The sequence below is a fragment of the Lolium rigidum genome, chromosome 2 (assembly GCF_022539505.1).
Source record: "Lolium rigidum isolate FL_2022 chromosome 2, APGP_CSIRO_Lrig_0.1, whole genome shotgun sequence".
Classification (NCBI taxonomy): Eukaryota; Viridiplantae; Streptophyta; class Magnoliopsida; order Poales; family Poaceae; genus Lolium; species Lolium rigidum.
The window spans coordinates 198,773,230-198,790,695 of NC_061509.1; the positions used below are offsets into that span (position 1 = coordinate 198,773,230).

Genomic DNA, 17,466 nt, shown 5'->3' on the forward strand with positions numbered 1-17,466 from the left:
CACAAAAATGTACATAAATAGCAACAATCACATCCAAATATGGAGAGACCTGCCAGACATAAATGTGTGGAATCTCTTGGAGATGCCTGGCACAATAGCAGAGCAGCCTATCCACCTAAAGTTCACCTAAAGGAGGAGAAATAAATAAATAACTTTTTTGCGTAGGGTTTGTGCAGGTATCCCCATCCGGAACCGGAACCGGAACGTGTACAAGTCCAACAAGGCCAAATCCTATAAAACCCCCAACAAAATATATATCCCTATCCTCCGTCCGCTCTCCCGTATTGCTTTTTGTTCGCTTCCCCCCTTGCCTTCCGCACCGCAGCCGCCGGCCGCTTCAATTCGCCGACCCCAAACTCGCCGCCCCGACCCACCGGAACAAATCGCCGCCGGTACAATCCGACCTCCCATCCATCGCCCTTCTCGCCGAGTGATTCCGAGCGGATTCGAGGCCCTTCAATCGCAGCGGAGGCGCCGCGCGATACGATACCAGGGCAATTGGAGGAGGCGGCGGCCCCGATTTTTTTTTTCTCCGTGATTTTCCTGGGGGCTGATTTGGTGGGGCGCCTCTCGTGATAGCCCTATCTAGGGTTTGAGGGTTTGCCTCGGGCGGCGAGGCGGACCCCGCTGCGGCGCTAGGGTTTGGGTGCCTCCGCGGAAGGGCGTGGCATGGAGGTCGCCGCCATGCGCTGATTGGTGGTGACGAGGAGGAAGAGGAGCGGGGCGTTGGTGTGGCATTGAGGGCGCGGATTGGGCCGCCCGACTCGCGGATTGGATCGGTGGAGGAGGAGGACCTCCCCTCTCCGCCGCCGCTGACTGGGTAGATGGTGAGTGGTGCCCGTCGCCATGGAGCAGGACATTCCCGCCTTCAAGCCGCAATGGCTCATGCAGGGCCAGGTCACGGCCACGGGCGCCGCTAGCCTCTGGGCTGCAGCTTCCTCGCGCAAAGGTGAAATCGCCACCCTTCCTCCCTATTTCGTTTTTGTTTTTGTTTTTCTCGTTTCGACTGGCAGTGCTATAAATGTGATGTATTGCCTCGTGGGCGTTGCTATCTGTGGGATTATATCATGGAATTCGTGTTGGAGCATATTAATGTGACATGTACGTGCGGGGGGGATTCTTTTAGATAAGATTACTACTACCTTTTCTGCTTTATTAGTCTCATGATGATGCTCACGGAACAAATGCTTCTCTAACAACCATATTTCTAGTTTTTTACTTGCCATTGCCATTATGATCTCACTGTTGAACCGCTATGTGCTTCTTGGATAAATTAGATGATGGAGATGGCCCAGTTATGGTTATCAACTCATTTCTTCTTGTCTAGTATCAAAGGTTCATGTCACCTCAAAGGATGCACATATATATGATTTAGGTGGTATTAATTGCAATTAGTAACACCTGCTTGCTTGGGTTCTGTACATGTTTTCCTGTGATTTGTACTGCTTGCAAACAAGATAACATTGTTGGATGGCTCATGGCACTTCTAATCCTTCTGGTTCCAAATACATGTTCTTGCTAACCATCAGCCAATGGCCTGATGCTTTATTTATAACCATGACTTGTTTACTCCTCTCTAGTGCCAATTAACATTTAATAGTTGCCTGGTGGAATGTGTTGTCTCAAACCATTAACTGACCATTGTTTGCAAAAATGGAAACTACCTTACTAAAATGGTACAACATTTAAACTGGACTGTCTACATTGATGTGGCAAGAAGTAGTTCTGTTGGGTCATATGGTATGGTGTTTCACTGTCTAACCTACTTATGATAAGTTTCAATAAATAAACAGAATCATTGCATCGATTATGCTTGTGTACTATGCTTTGTACAGTACCATTGCAGTGCTTGTTCATATAGTTTTTGTATAAGTATCATCCAAGTATGATGTCTATTGCTTGTACCACTCTTTTTTTCTAATAAAGTTATGACACTATTTTTTTTTGTTGCAATTAGAGTGATTTTTTAATGTGCTACTCTCTCCGCTTCAAAATAATTGCTCAAAACTGGATGTATCTACACACTAAAAAATGTCTAGATACACCCATTTTTATTCAATTATTTTGAACCGGAGGGAGTATTACTATTTGTCTGCAAATGCCATTATGAAGAATTGTTCTCAAGTGGGGGTGCCACATTGTAGTTCCATAACTTGTGTCAACTACAAGTAGCATTACTTTTCTGTGTTGCAAAGCTGTCATATATTATTATACTGACAAGTCTTTTCTCTCATCTTGTTAGATTCTCAAGTTAAGAGTAGTACGTCAAGAAATCGTTCATCTGGGCACAATCGTGACCAGAGTTCCCGGCAGTCTTCATCACGGAGGAGTTCAGTCTCAAGTGGGCCCCGTCGGCTTGACCGGGATGAAACAGGGAAGACAAGGGGCTATGCAAACTTTGGAAGGAACAAGGATAAAGAACGGGACAAGGATTTTGATTCCCGTGATAGGGAGAGTAGGTCTGTTCCAGCAGAACGTGATGGTTTTCAGTCATTTAGCTCATGTAGACCTGAAAGGGATAGGTTAAATCGTGCTCGCTCGAAGGCAGACACATCAAGTAAGGGAGTAGTTAGTCTAAATAATGGTAGTACATCTAGAAGCAATACTGCTGGTGTCGTCTTTGAGCGAGAATTCCCACAGCTTAGTTCGGAGGACAAGAATGGAAAGCAAGACATAAGCAGAGTCCCATCCCCTGGTATCACCACCCCAATTCAGAGCCTGCCTCCGTTTACTCCATCTGATGGCTGGACTTCGAAGCTAGTGGGTGCTCCTGTATCAGTTGAGCCAAAGAAAAATCTCGTTGCCTCTTCTGTACCACAAGCTGCTCCTAGTAAAAAGCCTGAAGTAGCACTGAACAGTGGAACTGGATTAAGCATGGCGGAGACTGTAATGCAAGCTCCTCAGAGAATTTCCTTTGGACCTCAGGTAGGAACCATGACATGGTGTTTATAACGTTCTCATTGATATAATTGGCTCTCTGGATTCATGTGATTGTACTCTTTTCCTTATAGCTGTCAATTGATGCTCAGAAGATTGAAGAAAGAACTTTGAGACAAAACACCCTAAGACCTATGACATCTACAACAAGCAAATCTTCTGTGAGTTATCTTCTGCCTTTTGACCTGAACAAATTTTCACATTTCTTTCGCCTGTAATCATGGTTGTGCTTCTTTTTGACATTTCTCCATCGCGAGAGATTCGCCAAAACTCGAATAGAAAAACGTGATGTCTGGGTGATTACTTTTTGATTTACGTGAGTGAAAGTCACTTCCCATAATTGTTGGTAGTTGTCAAAGAATAATTAGCAATATACAACCATACAGGAACTTCCAGTGTTGGACAAGACATTTTCTGTTTCCTGTGTTGTGATATGATTTATCAAGTTAAAATGGTCAATGTCATCATGGGGCAGCTCTTCTCTTGATATATCCAAATTAAATATTTGATTCTTTCATCGAGCATGACTGCATATACTTGATTGTACGTGGACACCACTGATCTTACGTAGACTCCGAGGAGAATCTTTATATGTAGTATCTGGGTATGCAGATCTGCAGTATGGTGATGTAAATATGCTTTCGAAGTGGAATATTTAGACACTCGGTACTGTGTATGTTGAGGCATGGGCAGAATTACTGCTATGAAGCACATAAATAGCTTGCATGTCGTAGTCATCCTGCGCTTTCTGTTTCACTCAAAAGAGATTATATATATAGTGTCCTAGCAATCACTGTTCAGATTTAGTTTGACAGTTTTTTTTCTTCATTTGTGTGAATTTTGACCAATGGTAAATATACTGTAAATTGATGCCAAATGGAAAATAGCACAAGCTTGAATGGGGAGGGACTCTAGTAGAGAGGGACGTTTTGCAACTCTTGCTTCATGAAATGCTGATGCCTTCTTATTTAGAGGTGTGCCTGCCTAATAACTAGATATTTACTTGAAAGCATATCTAATACTATAGCAGAAGTTGGACACAATTAGCTGGGAAACTAATAATCTGAACCCCCTATTAACTCTTCTGCTGTTGCCACATGCTAATTGGTCTCACCGTGTTCATGGTGGTGTGTATGCTAGACCATTGTTTTGATATTGTGGTAGTTTGTTTGCTAGTGCTAGGTTTCCGTGGTATTTCTTTCCCCAAGCACAATGTGGCATCATGCGTGTTAAATATATATAATTGAAAAGTTAACTCAAGTTTTACCTCAGAGAAGGAAAACATATCTGGCATTTGTTTTGTCTCACCTTTTTTACACGAGTGAAGTTCTGCAGTACACTACATCAATATTTTTTGCTTAGCTAACTTCTTTCAAGACTTTCCAGGTAACAATTTCTTCCAAAAGAAAAGGAACAAGGAATGGAGATCTTGCTGGTCCTAGTAAGGCCATACAACAATCATTAGCACTGCCTGCCAATGGTTCTGTTCGAGCTCCAGTCAAAACAAAGCTTTCTCTTTCAGGAAGCCTTAAAATCCTCAGTAGAGAGCAGAATGGTACCACACAGACTCCTAAAGACTCTCCTAGTAATCCTGTGAGTCCTCCAGCTCATGTAGCTTCAGTGGAACTACATAAGCCACCTGTCAGCCAAAAGCCTAAGGTTTCGACACATGATCCTCCTCTAATGCAAAGTCCATCTGGTTTAGTTCCAAGACTTAAATTCTTCGAGTCGTTGCGAACCAAGTCTAATGGTTCAAGTTCAGCTGTTGAGTCAAGTTGTGAACCATCTCCATCCAGTGTAGTTGACACGAAACATGATTCTTGTCCTAATTCTGGAATGAAATGCACGGGGAATGGGAACTGTTTCTGTGAAGAAACAAATTCTTCTGAGGGATCTCAGCGACACCTCTCTGACAATGAGGAGAACAATTCTTCCTTTGAATCTGCAGACATTGCAGCTGTGGGATCTCAGCAGCTTCTAGTTGAAAACGTGGAGTCTGACTCCTCATCTGAGCTTGCCGACACAGGAGATGAAGGATTTCAGGTTTCCATCTCAGACAATGCAGAAGGTAGTTCCTCCTCAGCACTTGCAGATTCAGATGATGGGTACAAGAATTCCCAGTCTGGCAATGAGGAAGCTAGTTCATCGTCAGAGGCTACTGAACCCGAAGATGAGGAGTATGCAGCTGATGCCATATTTACTGCAGAGGATTTGGATTTCATGATATCACTTGGCTGGAGTAAAGATGAAGAAGTGCAGCCTTTGGGTGCGGAAGAAATTGCTGATTATGTAAGACTTTTTATCATTAATTTCTACTCCCTCTGTTCATTGAACTGATTTAGTTTGCCAAAACGTCTTATATTAATGAACATAGGATTAGTATCTTTACTTTCTCATGATTACTGGTTTAGTGTGCCCATTTCAGGAAAACTTGAGGCCGTTTATTGAGTACTCCCAAGCATTGGAGGACTCCTTTAGCCAAATTACGAAAAAAAACCAACACACTAATAATGTACATGCACACAGTTACTTCCTCCGTCCGGAAATAAGTGACTCTGATTTGTCTAGATTCACATGTATCTACACACTAGAACGCATCTAGATACATGTGTTGACAAATTTGAGCCACTTATTTCCGGACGGAGGGAGTATTAAATTTCAAATCCAAACTCAGTATTAAGGAAAGCCAAATATGATGCAAATAATGTAAATGGGCTGAATCCAGAGCCCAATTTATACTCGTTAGGAGCTCTGTAAAAATAGATTTAGTCTTTTTAGTTTCTAGCTGTGCTATTTAGATTTGAGTTTTTGTCACCAGATAGATATATGTCGTGTCTGTCAAAAAGTTTTTTTTTTTTTGTATTTTTCACAACTTCAAGGACGATGTTTCCAGACTTGGTGGTACCAGGAGTACTTGATACGCTCTCATTTCTGCGGTGCATTGATAGAAAGGGCAAGACAACCGACATCATTTTTGTTATGACACCAATTCCAATTTTTTTGCAGGTGAGACGCCATAAGGGGCTGGAGCAGAGGCTTTTGTCCATGGAAGCCAACGCCAACATAAAGATAATTCTCCTTCTTTGCGGGCAGAGCTAAGTGAGAGGCTGCATAAGCCTAAGAATACAGGAACAGGTTCTTCATAAACCAGGTACTGGGAACTATGGGAAGCAATAGAAGGAGCTTTTTGCGAAATGCAATGGCTAGTCAGATGGAGCGATGGTGTTGGTTATGTTTTGATGCTGAGAAGGATAGCAACGAGTCTTGGCATGAGTTTTGTCTAGATTAACAAAGTCGAGATTTTTTTTTCCTGCTGACGCTTGTCCAGCAACTTGGGGAGGTGGTTCACAAGTAGTTCTGACAATTTTTGGCATGTTGGAAACATGAGTTTAGGATTTGTCCATCTTTTTCCCAGGAATACCAAATGTAGGTCCTGTCTTGCTGCCCTTGAGAAATAGGTTGCCTTTTCCCCTTGTCAGGGCTTATCTTTGTTTTGGCAAAAAAAAAGAAGATAAGGTGGAGTTTTCGAACGTGAAATAGGTGAATATGATTATACTGGTCTCAAAAAGTTTCTCTCACTATTTTTTTTGTCTTAGATATTCCCTTATATTTCGCTCTGTTTGATTCGTTATTTTGGTGGTCTGTCCAGTTATTCTCATTTTGTGCGGTGTTCCATGATGATGATCTAATGAGATCTGGAAAACCAAAACTGATCATATGTACAGAACATATTTTAGAAGTTTAAAATTAAGGGAAAAAATTTCGTATATAGAGGGACATGTTCTATGTGGCCACGCAAAGTCTCACATACAAGTATACAACCGACATTTTTTGTGCCCTAATTATAAAAATAATAATTATGTCTCAAGGATTCCATCTAAATCTCTCTTCTAGTGTATTTTGCTTTTTCTAGGATAAATTTTAACATTAAATTTTGAACTAGAAAGGACAAAATCAATACTCTATAAGTTGCATAGGCTGAAAGTGCGCTCAGGCTGACCATATCAGCTAGCTTTCCTCCTTGGTTCGTGCTGGCTTTGCTGGCGAGCCTTCCGTTGTACAGCCTCTCGTGTACAGTACCACCCTCACCGCTCTGGTGGCTAGCAGCAAAAACCGTTTCCTTGCCGTTCCTAAAAAAAAATCAACTCATCCGTGTCGTTGAATTCCTCTTTTTCGTCTTTGTCAGAGGTCCTTAACCGACGTAACATCGCTGTCGATCTCTCCTACCCCACCCCAAGAACCCTCAGTGCACCCTTTCTCCAACCACAGCAAGCGCTGACACTTGGAGCTCTACCTCACCCTTGCTGCCTAGAACCTCAGGCACCTCAAGCTCCGCTGGCGTTCGCTACACCCATAATGTGTTCGATCATTTGCCAAAACCACCATTTTAGGTAAAAAGTTTGCAAACTATCTCTTGTAAATTCTTTTAGCACAGAGTTGGTGATTGTTCTTTCAGTGTTTTGTCACATATAAAGGTGGATGAACTTGAAATGTTTATCATCAAGCGTGCTTTGACAGGTCTTCGGACGACTCATCCTATGATGAGGAGGACATATTTCTCGTGACTGCTCTTGTTCTATATGACAACCAATGGTGTGACATGCCAGGGTTTACATGATCTATCCTAGGACATGAAACCTTGGACCGCGGACGAATTTTCGCTCATGTTCAACTGTACAATGGCTACTTCAATCCGGCGAGCAATCTCTATACAGCAGGTCAATTCCATCGTGATAGGGCAAAGGTGTCAGATATTTTGATAAGATAGAGATTCGTCGATCTGTGGAGGTTAAGCTTGGCGATCCGACTACATGTGCGATGAATAAGCGCCAATGTGTTAGGCCAATCTCCTGGAGGCTACTGATCTGGCGGAAGCACGATCAACCTGACCACGAAGATCTTTAATTCCTACCTGAAATTGAGAGCAAGTAACAACCAAAGTTTCAATCAAGATATTGCAGAAAAAGATGAAAACTTTATTTTGAAGGTGGGTTCCGAATAGCGGTCTTGATCTGGGCGTTGACCTCAGATCGAAGTACATGAGTTGCAGCAATAGCTAACGTTTAATCTAATCAAAAACCGAGTCTAAAGTGACACATATGGGAAATATTTAAGGAGTAAAAGAATGGTTTTCTGTTAGCCAAGAGTTTGGTGGCCAAAATCCATCCTAGACGAGTTTTCCTCCTTAGATACAAACTCTAAAAACTGGTTGTTTTAATTGCTGCGAATATGACTTGAGCATGGGCCTAGGCTAAAAATAAAAGTGACGCAACACCATATCAAGCTATGGACGAAATTATGAAGTACAATCTTGAATATTTCGTCCAAGTCTTCATTCATCGTTATGGTGGCTTCGAAGTTCTAAAATCTCTACTTGTAGCGTCATCTTCAATCCTCACACTATTGCAGCCAACTTCATGCACGATCATGCTCCAATACTTGTCCCTCTCATCCATGCTTAGTCCATCTCGTTTCTAAGAGCAAAACACATATCTAGGCAACATCATATTCTCATGTATGTGCGGAATAGTTCCAAGAAACAAAACAACTTAATAATTACTTAAGTTGTTTGGCACGAGCTCGAGTAAGAGGTCCTTGTATCTGTGTCGTTGTAGGTGTAGTGGATATATCAATAGATGGGATGTTCTCATCATGTCGATGCTTCGAAATGCTAAGGGTTGTGTTCAACCGTATATTGTAGTGTGTGAAAGCCTATGGCGACTAGTTCACTGATAAGAGAGATGCCACTGGTAAGCTTGGGTTTTCCTCCATTTAGAAATACACTACCACAGTTTGGATGCTTGCATATAGAGTGGCTGGTGATCTTGTTGATGAGCATATTCACATTGGTGAATCCACCTGCCTTGAAGCATTGTACAAGTTTTGCAAAGCGGTGATCATAGTTGACGAGCACAACTTGAGAAGGTCAAATGTTAAGGACACAACTCGGCTCATGGATACTGGAAATTCATGGGGCTTTGTCAACACCCGGATTTTTAAGTCCGGATGGCTATTATGTCATACATCGCAATCGCAGGAATATTGTTGTTGCGAGGCATAATAGTTAAGTATCACAATCATCATTCATTACAAACCATACTGTCTTACAACTTGAATCACATGATCCATATTACAAAAATAGTTGACCTATTGATCAACGAACAAACACAAGTTCATAGCGGAAGCGTAAAGATAATTGGACTCTCTAGTCCACAGGCCAACGCTTGACGTCGGAAGACTCCTAGTTGTCGTAGGCGTCCTGCTGGTCATCTCCTTGGTAGTTCTGTTCATCTTCATACTCTGGCCATTTGAATAGCCAGGGACAAAGCCGTGAGTACTTTAAGTACTCGCAAACTAATACTTTAAGTACTCGCAAACTAATACTAGTGTACTCGCAAACTAATACTAGTGTAAGCGCAAACAAGCCAATTTTTGTTCACAAGTATTTGAGAAAAGACTTAATCAAGTGCTAACTAACTCAAGTTGGAACATTAGTGTCATTCCCACAACATTGTTGTGATTCAAAGTCAAGTCACCAATTCACCATTCATTTCACCAACATTTTCAAGAATCTGACACCGGAAACTGTATGGCCTTTCCAACCGTCCGTAACCAGTGGACACGGCTATTCGAATAGGTTTACACTCTGCAGAGGTTGCACACTTGTGCCACAACATTTGATTTCATCCGTCGGGATTACCCCGAATCATCGTAACACAGTACGCGGATCATCAACCATAACCTTTCACTTACAAATCTTAGTATGAGCACCTCTCCCCATGAGCTTGGCCTCCCAGTGAAGACCAACTGTCAACCTGGGAACTGCACAGGGCTTGGCCGTACAATTCACCTCAATTCACATCATTTCTCAACAACGGAGGCAGCCTCGGCATAACCCCTATGATGTGTGTTCGGAGGGAACCCATACTAAGATGCGTAAATTTCCCAGTTAAGCCCTACCCATAATCAGGTATTGTGGGGGTACTCAATATTGGAAAGGTATCGCATTCAAACCAATATCAGTTTTATCAAAAATCACCATCTTCTCTTGGTCATATTCACCTTCAAAAATCCTTCAATAGAATGACTCATCATTCCAAGGTTTCAAAATCAATTCAAAGTCACATGTTCCCATCTAGAGTAGTCAAGTTTTAGTATTTAGCACTAGCACTAATCATGAGGGGTGCTAATCTTGCTTGGATAGCTTGAGACTAACTTTACTACTCTAGTAACCTTCTTTCACTTTGACCAAAGTTAACTATAAAAGTAACTCTTTAAATAAACAAGTAAAAACTTGTAAGGTAAAAACTTGGGATAGGCTTGTGGTAAGAAAGGTAAGAGTTATGGTGCCTTGCCCCAAGGGGCTTTGCACTTTGCAAGAATATTAGCTTGCCTTGGTAGTTCTCAAAGTTCTCCTCCTCCTCCTCCTGGTAGCAACCTTCTTCCTCCGGGTATTCTCCGGTGCTAGCGTCTAAATTTAAATACGAGTATAATCACTCAACTAATTCAATGGCTATTCCAAACATCACATATATTCTCACAAACTATTCTAAGCACACAATTAATATAATTAGGGTGCATTGGTTGTGTTGCTTGAGAAAATTTAATTCCCTCGTATTACATATGTAAATGATAGTTTCCATAGGGTTTTTGAGAAATAATTTCCTCTCATTGAAATCTTCTTAAGATTTAATTTCTCAAACAATCATACATGAATTTATATTGACCTAAGTCAACCATTCATTATCATCATTTGAGAAAATGATTTAAATGAGGTAGACCACCTCATACCATTTAATAATTCTACAAATGATTTAAATCTCCAAGTATTTCATATAAGGGTATTTGACCAGGGGTTCAAACAACATATGAAATCACTTGGGACAAGATTTAAATGAAGTAAAAATACTTCATATGATTTACATAATAGTTTTGGACAATATCACTTAAATAAACTAGCCATATTGTCCATCAATTAAACTAGGGCATGATCATACAAAGTGACCACACCATTTTATTGTAGAAACAATTACTATAAGTCAAAAGTGAGCTATTGGAGTTGGAATTAACTAAGTATCTATTTTGGTTGATTTTTTATAATTATTTGAATATGAAAAAGTCACTGCCTTCTTCTTTTTATCATTTTAATTCTACAATAGACCTCAAAGTGAGACCAGTGGCAAGTTGTATAACTTTTCCATAGCTTTCCAACAATATAAAATTTGTTAAATTTGGCCAAGCCAAACAGATTCTATGAATTTTCAAAGTTAGAGCCAGTATTGATTTGAATTGAATTGATTTAAACTAAGTTTGAATTAAAGGGCCGGCGGGAAACTAGTTTGGGCCGAAACGATTCAAAACACAGCAAATCGGCCCAGTAACGCAGCTCGGTGCGCTTGGGCTTGCTGACAGAGTGGGTCCCGCATGTCAGCGGCTGTTAAACCCGAATCGGTATGGATTAAAGAGGGGCGTTGGATTAAAACAGGATCGGACGGTGCCAGTGCATCGTCTTCTCCGGCGAGAGAGGGTTGCTGGCGCGGCGAGCCTAGGGGGTCGGAGGGCGAACCGTGGGTCCGGCGAGCGGCGGCGGTGTTCCGTTCGAGGTTGTCGATGAAGGGGAAGAAGCCTGTAGCAGTGGCGCAGCTTGAGGAGGCCTGGATCAATGGCGATTGCACCAGGGCTTCCGCAGCTCCGATCGCTCGATTGGCGCTGCTCCGGCTTCGATTCGATGGGTGGAGTGGTGGTGGAGAGTCAGGGATGGGAGGAGAGGATGGTGCGGTGCTCAGATTGCTCAGGGGAGGCTGGTATTTATAGAGATGCTTGGGTGCTGCGGGGCAGAGTCGAAGTCGACATGCTCGCGGCAATTCCGGTGAGTGTTGGGGCTAGGCGATGGCGCAGCAGTGTTCTACATGTCCAGGCGAGGCTAACGGTGGCGACCGCTTGGTCGGGCGGCGGCTAGATAGCTCGCGTTTCTTCCATGTCTGCGGCGGCGTCTACGGGATCGTGTCGTCGTCTCCGGCGGCGGCGGTCCAGGGTCGCTGTCCTGCGCGTGTCTGGCGGGTCTGAGGTGGTGATGCGGTGCTCAACGCGGCAAGAGAGGGGCCAAGGGGTGCACGTGCTGGTGGGGTGGCGCGTGGCCAGTGCGCGTCCACGACGTGCATGGTCGCGACGCGAGCGGCATGCTGGCGCGTTCTGGGCGCGCGTTCTCCGGCGTGGCTACGGCGTCTACGTCGACATGGCCGTTGCTAGGTGAGGTAGAAGAGAGAGGTGGCGAGCTAGGGCACCAGGGCCATGGTGGTCGACGATGGAGAGAAGGGGAGGTGCGGCATGGCCGGCATGGTGTGTGCATGCAAGCTAGGCATGGCCTCCCTAGGGTTACTATGGGGCATTTAGGTGGAGAGGGAACCAGGGGACCAAGTAGAGTAGTTTGGGGCAGGTTAGGGTTGAGTAGATCACTATTTCAAATAGTGTTGAATTGTTCCATATTTGTAATTTGCAAATATTGTCCAAATTTGAATGGGTTCAAAAGGTGGCAAGATTTGGAAGTGGTGTGTTTGAGTGAGTTGTAAATGACCAGAGAGAATGAGAGGTGGTGGTGGAATTTAGAAAATCAAAGAACTGCAAAATTTGCTAAGTGTGAGATTGTTCCACATAATAAAAAGTTCCAACTTTACATGAGCATAGAATTTGATTCAAAGTGAATTTGGCATGGTGGTCTTTACCAAAGTTGTTCACCTTGATGTGCTCTTGGATGACATGCAAAGAATTGGGAAAGTTTAGTTTGAAAAACTTGAAAAGCAGGGGCTCAAAGTAGTGACCAGAATGTAAATGGCAGATTTGACCATAATCACATGTGATCACAATTTGAGTTTGAATCTGATTTGATTTGTGTTTCTTTGATTCCAAAAGTTGTAATAAGTGTTTAGTAACATAATACCACTAATGGTGAAGACCAAAATGGCCTAGGGTAAAGATTTGCAAAAATGGCATAAACCATATGTGAGTGTTTTAGGGTTTTATTCTTATTTGATTTCTTTCTCCTTTTGATTTATTTGGTTGATGATCTTCACTTGATCACAATAGGGTTTTAGGGTTTATCACATAAACATCATAGCAATCATCATGGCATATCACTCAAATGCACAAGTCCTATGCATGGCACTATATGCAAAATAAAAGTTTTTGTTGGTTCTGAATTTTGAATCTCTGGAATTCTTCTTCTCGCTGTTATTTAAATTTGGGATGTTACAAACCCTTCCCCCTTACAAAAGATCTCGTCCCGAGATCTGAAAGAAAGTTAGGTACTAAAGAGATCTGGGTACACCTTCTTCATGAAGTCTTCGCGTTCCCAAGTGGCTTCATCTTCAGTATGATTGCTCCACTGTATCTTCAGAAACTTGATGCTTCGGGTGCGGGTGGTTCGGTAAGCTTCCTCCAAGATGCGAATCGGCACTTCGCGGTACGTCAAGTCCTGGTTGATGTCCACCGATCGGTGATCGATGTTCTTGAACACTTCGGTCTTCTCAGGGACTTCAAGGCACTTCCGGCAGAGTGAGATGTGAAACACGTCGTGCACAGCCGCCATTTCTTCGGGTAGCTCCAGTTGATAAGATACTTCGCCTCGGCGACTCAGAACTTTGAAGGGTCCGACATATCGGGGTGCAAGCTTTCCTTTCAGCTGAAATCTCTGCATTCCTTTCAAGGGGGATACCTTGAGATAGACGAAGTCTCCGATCTCGAAGGTCATCTCTCGGCGTCTCTTGTCGGCGTAGCTCTTCTGTCTTGATTGCGCCGTCTTGAGGTACTCGCGGGTCTTGTGTACTTCCTCTTCGGCTTCACGAAGAACATCTGGTCCAAAGACTTGGCTTTCTCCGACTTCCGACCAATTCAGAGGGGTACGACATTTCCTTCCGTACAAGGCTTCAAAGGGGGCCATCTGTAGGCTGGCTTGGTAGCTGTTGTTGTAAGAGAATTCTGCGTAGGGTAAGAAGTCTTCCCACTTGGATCCATATTCCAGTACACATGCTCTCAACATGTCCTCCAGTATCTGGTTGACTCTTTTCGTCTGTCCATCGGTCTGCGGATGATAGGCTGTGCTGAAATTCAGACGGGTTCCCAGTCCTTCATGCACTTTCTGCCAGAATCTTGAGGTGAATTGTGATCCTCTATCTGACACTATCGACTTCGGGGTTCCGTGCAGGGCGACTATTCTGGAGATGTACAGTTCAGCTAACTTTGGGCCTTGGTATGTGGTCTTGACGGCGATGAAATGAGCTACCTTGGTCAGTCTATCAACAACAACCCATATCGAATCATTGCCTTTGCTGGATTTGGGCAAACCTGTGATAAAGTCCATTCCTACTGAGTCCCACTTCCATTCTGGAATCTGCAGTGGCTGCAGCAATCCTGCGGGTCGCTGATGTTCCGCCTTGACTCGTTGACAGATGTCATACTTGGCGATGTAGCTGCCGATTTCTCTCTTCATTCCATGCCACCAGAATTGCTCCTTCAAGTCTTGATACATCTTGGTACCTCCGGGGTGAATCGAGTAAAGGGTGTCATGGGCTTCCTTCAGGATGACTTGCTTCAGTTCAGAATCTGCTGGCACACATAGGCGTCCTTTGTACCAAAGAACTCCGGCTTCATCCACGGTGAATCCTGGTGCTTTCCCTGCAGCTATCTATTTCTTGATTCCGTCGATGCTAGCGTTTCCTTTCTGGGCTTCCTTAATCTGGCTGATCAAGGTGGGTTGAAGTTCTATGCTGGCTAGGAATCCTTCATTAACAAGTTCAAGTCTAAACTGTTCAAACTCTTGAAACAGGCTGGGTTGCTCGATTGCGATCATGGAGTTCAACTGACACGGCAGTCGACTCAAAGCATCCGCTACCACATCGGCCTTGCCGGGGTGGTAGTGAATCTCCATGTCGTAATCCTTGATCAATTCTATCCATCGGCGTTGCCTCATGTTCAGCTCCTTCTGGGTGAAGATATATTTCAGGCTCTTGTGGTCGGAGTAGATCTCGCATCGATTACCCATGAGGTAATGACGCCAAACCTTCAAGGCTAGGACAACGGCTGCAAGTTCGAGGTCATGGGTTGGATAATTCTGCTCATGTTGCTTCAACTGTCTGGAAAGGTAGGATATTGATACGTCTCCGACGTATCGATAATTTCTTATGTTCCATGCCACATTATTGATGATATCTACATGTTTTATGCACACTTTATGTCATATTCGTGCATTTTCTGGAACTAACCTATTAACAAGATGCCGAAGAGCCGATTCTTTGTTTTCTGCCGTTTTTGGTTTCGTAAATCCTAGTAACGAAATATTCTCGGAATTGGACGAAATCAACGCCCGGGGTCCTATTTTGCCACGAAGCTTCCGGAAGACCGAAGAGGAGTCGAAGTGGGGCCACGAGGCGCCGCCACCATAGGGCGGCGCGGCCCAGGCCCCGGCCGCGCCGACTCGTGGTGTGGGGCCCTCGTGTGGCCCCCGCGTTGCCCTTCCGCCTACTTAAAGCCTCCGTCGCGAAACCCCCGCATGCGAGAGCCACGATACGGAAAACCTTCCGGAGACGCCGCCGCCGCCAATCCCATCTCGGGGGATTCCGGAGATCTCCTCCGGCACCCTGCCGGAGAGGGGATTCATCTCCCGGAGGACTCTTCACCGCCATGGTCGCCTCCGGAGTGATGAGTGAGTAGTTCACCCCTGGACTATGGGTCCATAGCAGTAGCTAGATGGTTGTCTTCTCCTCATTGTGCTTCATTGTTGGATCTTGTGAGCTGCCTAACATGATCAAGATCATCTATCTGTAATACTATATGTTGTGTTTGTCGGGATCCGATGGATAGAGAATACTATGCTATGTTAATTATCAAGTTATTACCTATGTGTTGTTTATGATCTTGCATGCTCTCCGTTATTAGTAGAGGCTCGGCCAAGTTTTTGCTCTTAACTCCAAGAGGGAGTATTTATGCTCGATAGTGGGTTCATGCCTCCATTGATATCCGGGATAGTGACGGAAAGTTCTAAGGTTGTGGATGTGCTTGTTGCCACTAGGGATAAAACATTGATGCTATGTCTAAGGATGTAGTTGTTGATTACATTACGCACCATACTTAATGCAATTGTCCGTTGTTTTGCAACTTAATACCGGAAGGGGTTCGGATGATAACTTCGAAGGTGGACTTTTTAGGCATAGATGCAGCTGGATGGCGGTCTATGTACTTTGTCGTAATGCCCAATTAAATCTCACTATACTTATCATGACATGTATGTGCATTGTTATGCTCTCTCTATTTGTCAATTGCCCGATCGTAATTTGTTCACCCAACATGCTTTTATCTTATGGGAGAGACACCTCTAGTGAACTGTGGACCCCGGTCCATTCTTTTATACTCGAAATACAAATCTGTTCGCAATACTTGTTTTACTTGTTCTTGCAAACAATCATCTTCCACACAATACGGTTAACCCTTTGTTACGGCAAGCCGGTGAGATTGACAACCTCACTGTTTCGTTGGGGCAAAGTACTTTGGTTGTGTTGTGCAGGTTCCACGTTGGCGCCGGAATCTCTGGTGTTGCGCCGCACTACATCCCGCCGCCATCAACCTTCAACGTGCTTCTTGACTCCTACCGGTTCGATTAAACCTTGGTTTCTTACTGAGGGAAACTTGCCGCTGTGCGCATCACACCTTCCTCTTGGGGTTCCCAACGGACGTGTCAACTACACGCATCAGATATGACTTTGCCTTCTTGCATAAGCACACATCCAAGACCAATCTTGGAGGCGTCGCAATATACGTCAAAGGGCTTGGTGATGTCCGGCATGATCAGGATTGGGGCTGAGGTCTAATACGTCTCCGACGTATCGATAATTTCTTATGTTCCATGCCACATTATTGATGATATCTACATGTTTTATGCATACTTTATGTCATATTTATGCATTTTCCGGCACTAACCTATTAACGAGATGCCGAAGAGCCGATTGCTTGTTTTCTGCTGTTTTTGGTTTCAGAAATCCTAGTAAGGAAATATTCTCGGAATTGGACGAAATCAACGCCCGGGGGCCTATTTTTACACGAAGCTTCCGGAAGACCGGAGGACTTACGAAGTGGGGCCACGAGGCGCCGCCACAACAGGGCGGCGCGGCCCGGGCCTTGGCCGCACGGCCCCGGCGTGTGGGGCCCTCGTGTGGCCCCCCGACCTGCCCTTCCGCCTACATATAGTCTTCGTCGCGAAACCCCCGATACCGAGGGCCACGATACGGAAAACCTTCCGGAGATGCCGCCGCCGCCAATCCCATCTCGGGGGATTCAGGAGATCGCCTCCGGCACCCTGCCGAGAGAGGGAATCATCTCCCGGAGGACTCTTCACCGCCATGGTCGCCTCCGGAGTGATGAGTGAGTAGTTCACCCCCGGACTATGGGTCCATAGCGGTAGCTAGATGGTCGTCTTCTCCTTATGTGCTTCATTGTCGGATCTTGTGAGCTGCCTAACATGATCAAGATCATCTATCTGTA

At 44.2% G+C, this 17,466-nt stretch overlaps 1 protein-coding gene across 2 annotated transcripts; it reads left to right on the top strand.

The window, feature by feature from the left end:
• The first annotated feature begins 280 nt into the window (after positions 1-280).
• On the top strand, positions 281-6,534 carry LOC124692814 (nucleolar and coiled-body phosphoprotein 1-like). 2 transcript variants are annotated; one of them, XM_047226248.1, is made up of 5 exons: positions 281-949; positions 2,243-2,925; positions 3,012-3,098; positions 4,315-5,226; positions 5,944-6,534. In XM_047226248.1, exons 1-5 carry the CDS (start codon positions 847-849, stop codon positions 6,034-6,036), a joined length of 1,878 nt encoding a protein of 625 aa, XP_047082204.1. In that variant the 5' UTR covers positions 281-846; the 3' UTR covers positions 6,037-6,534. The 2 variants fall into 2 exon arrangements, with proteins under 2 accessions (XP_047082204.1, XP_047082205.1); XM_047226249.1 differs by having other exon boundaries at positions 4,324-5,226.
• The last annotated feature ends 10,932 nt before the right edge of the window (positions 6,535-17,466 follow it).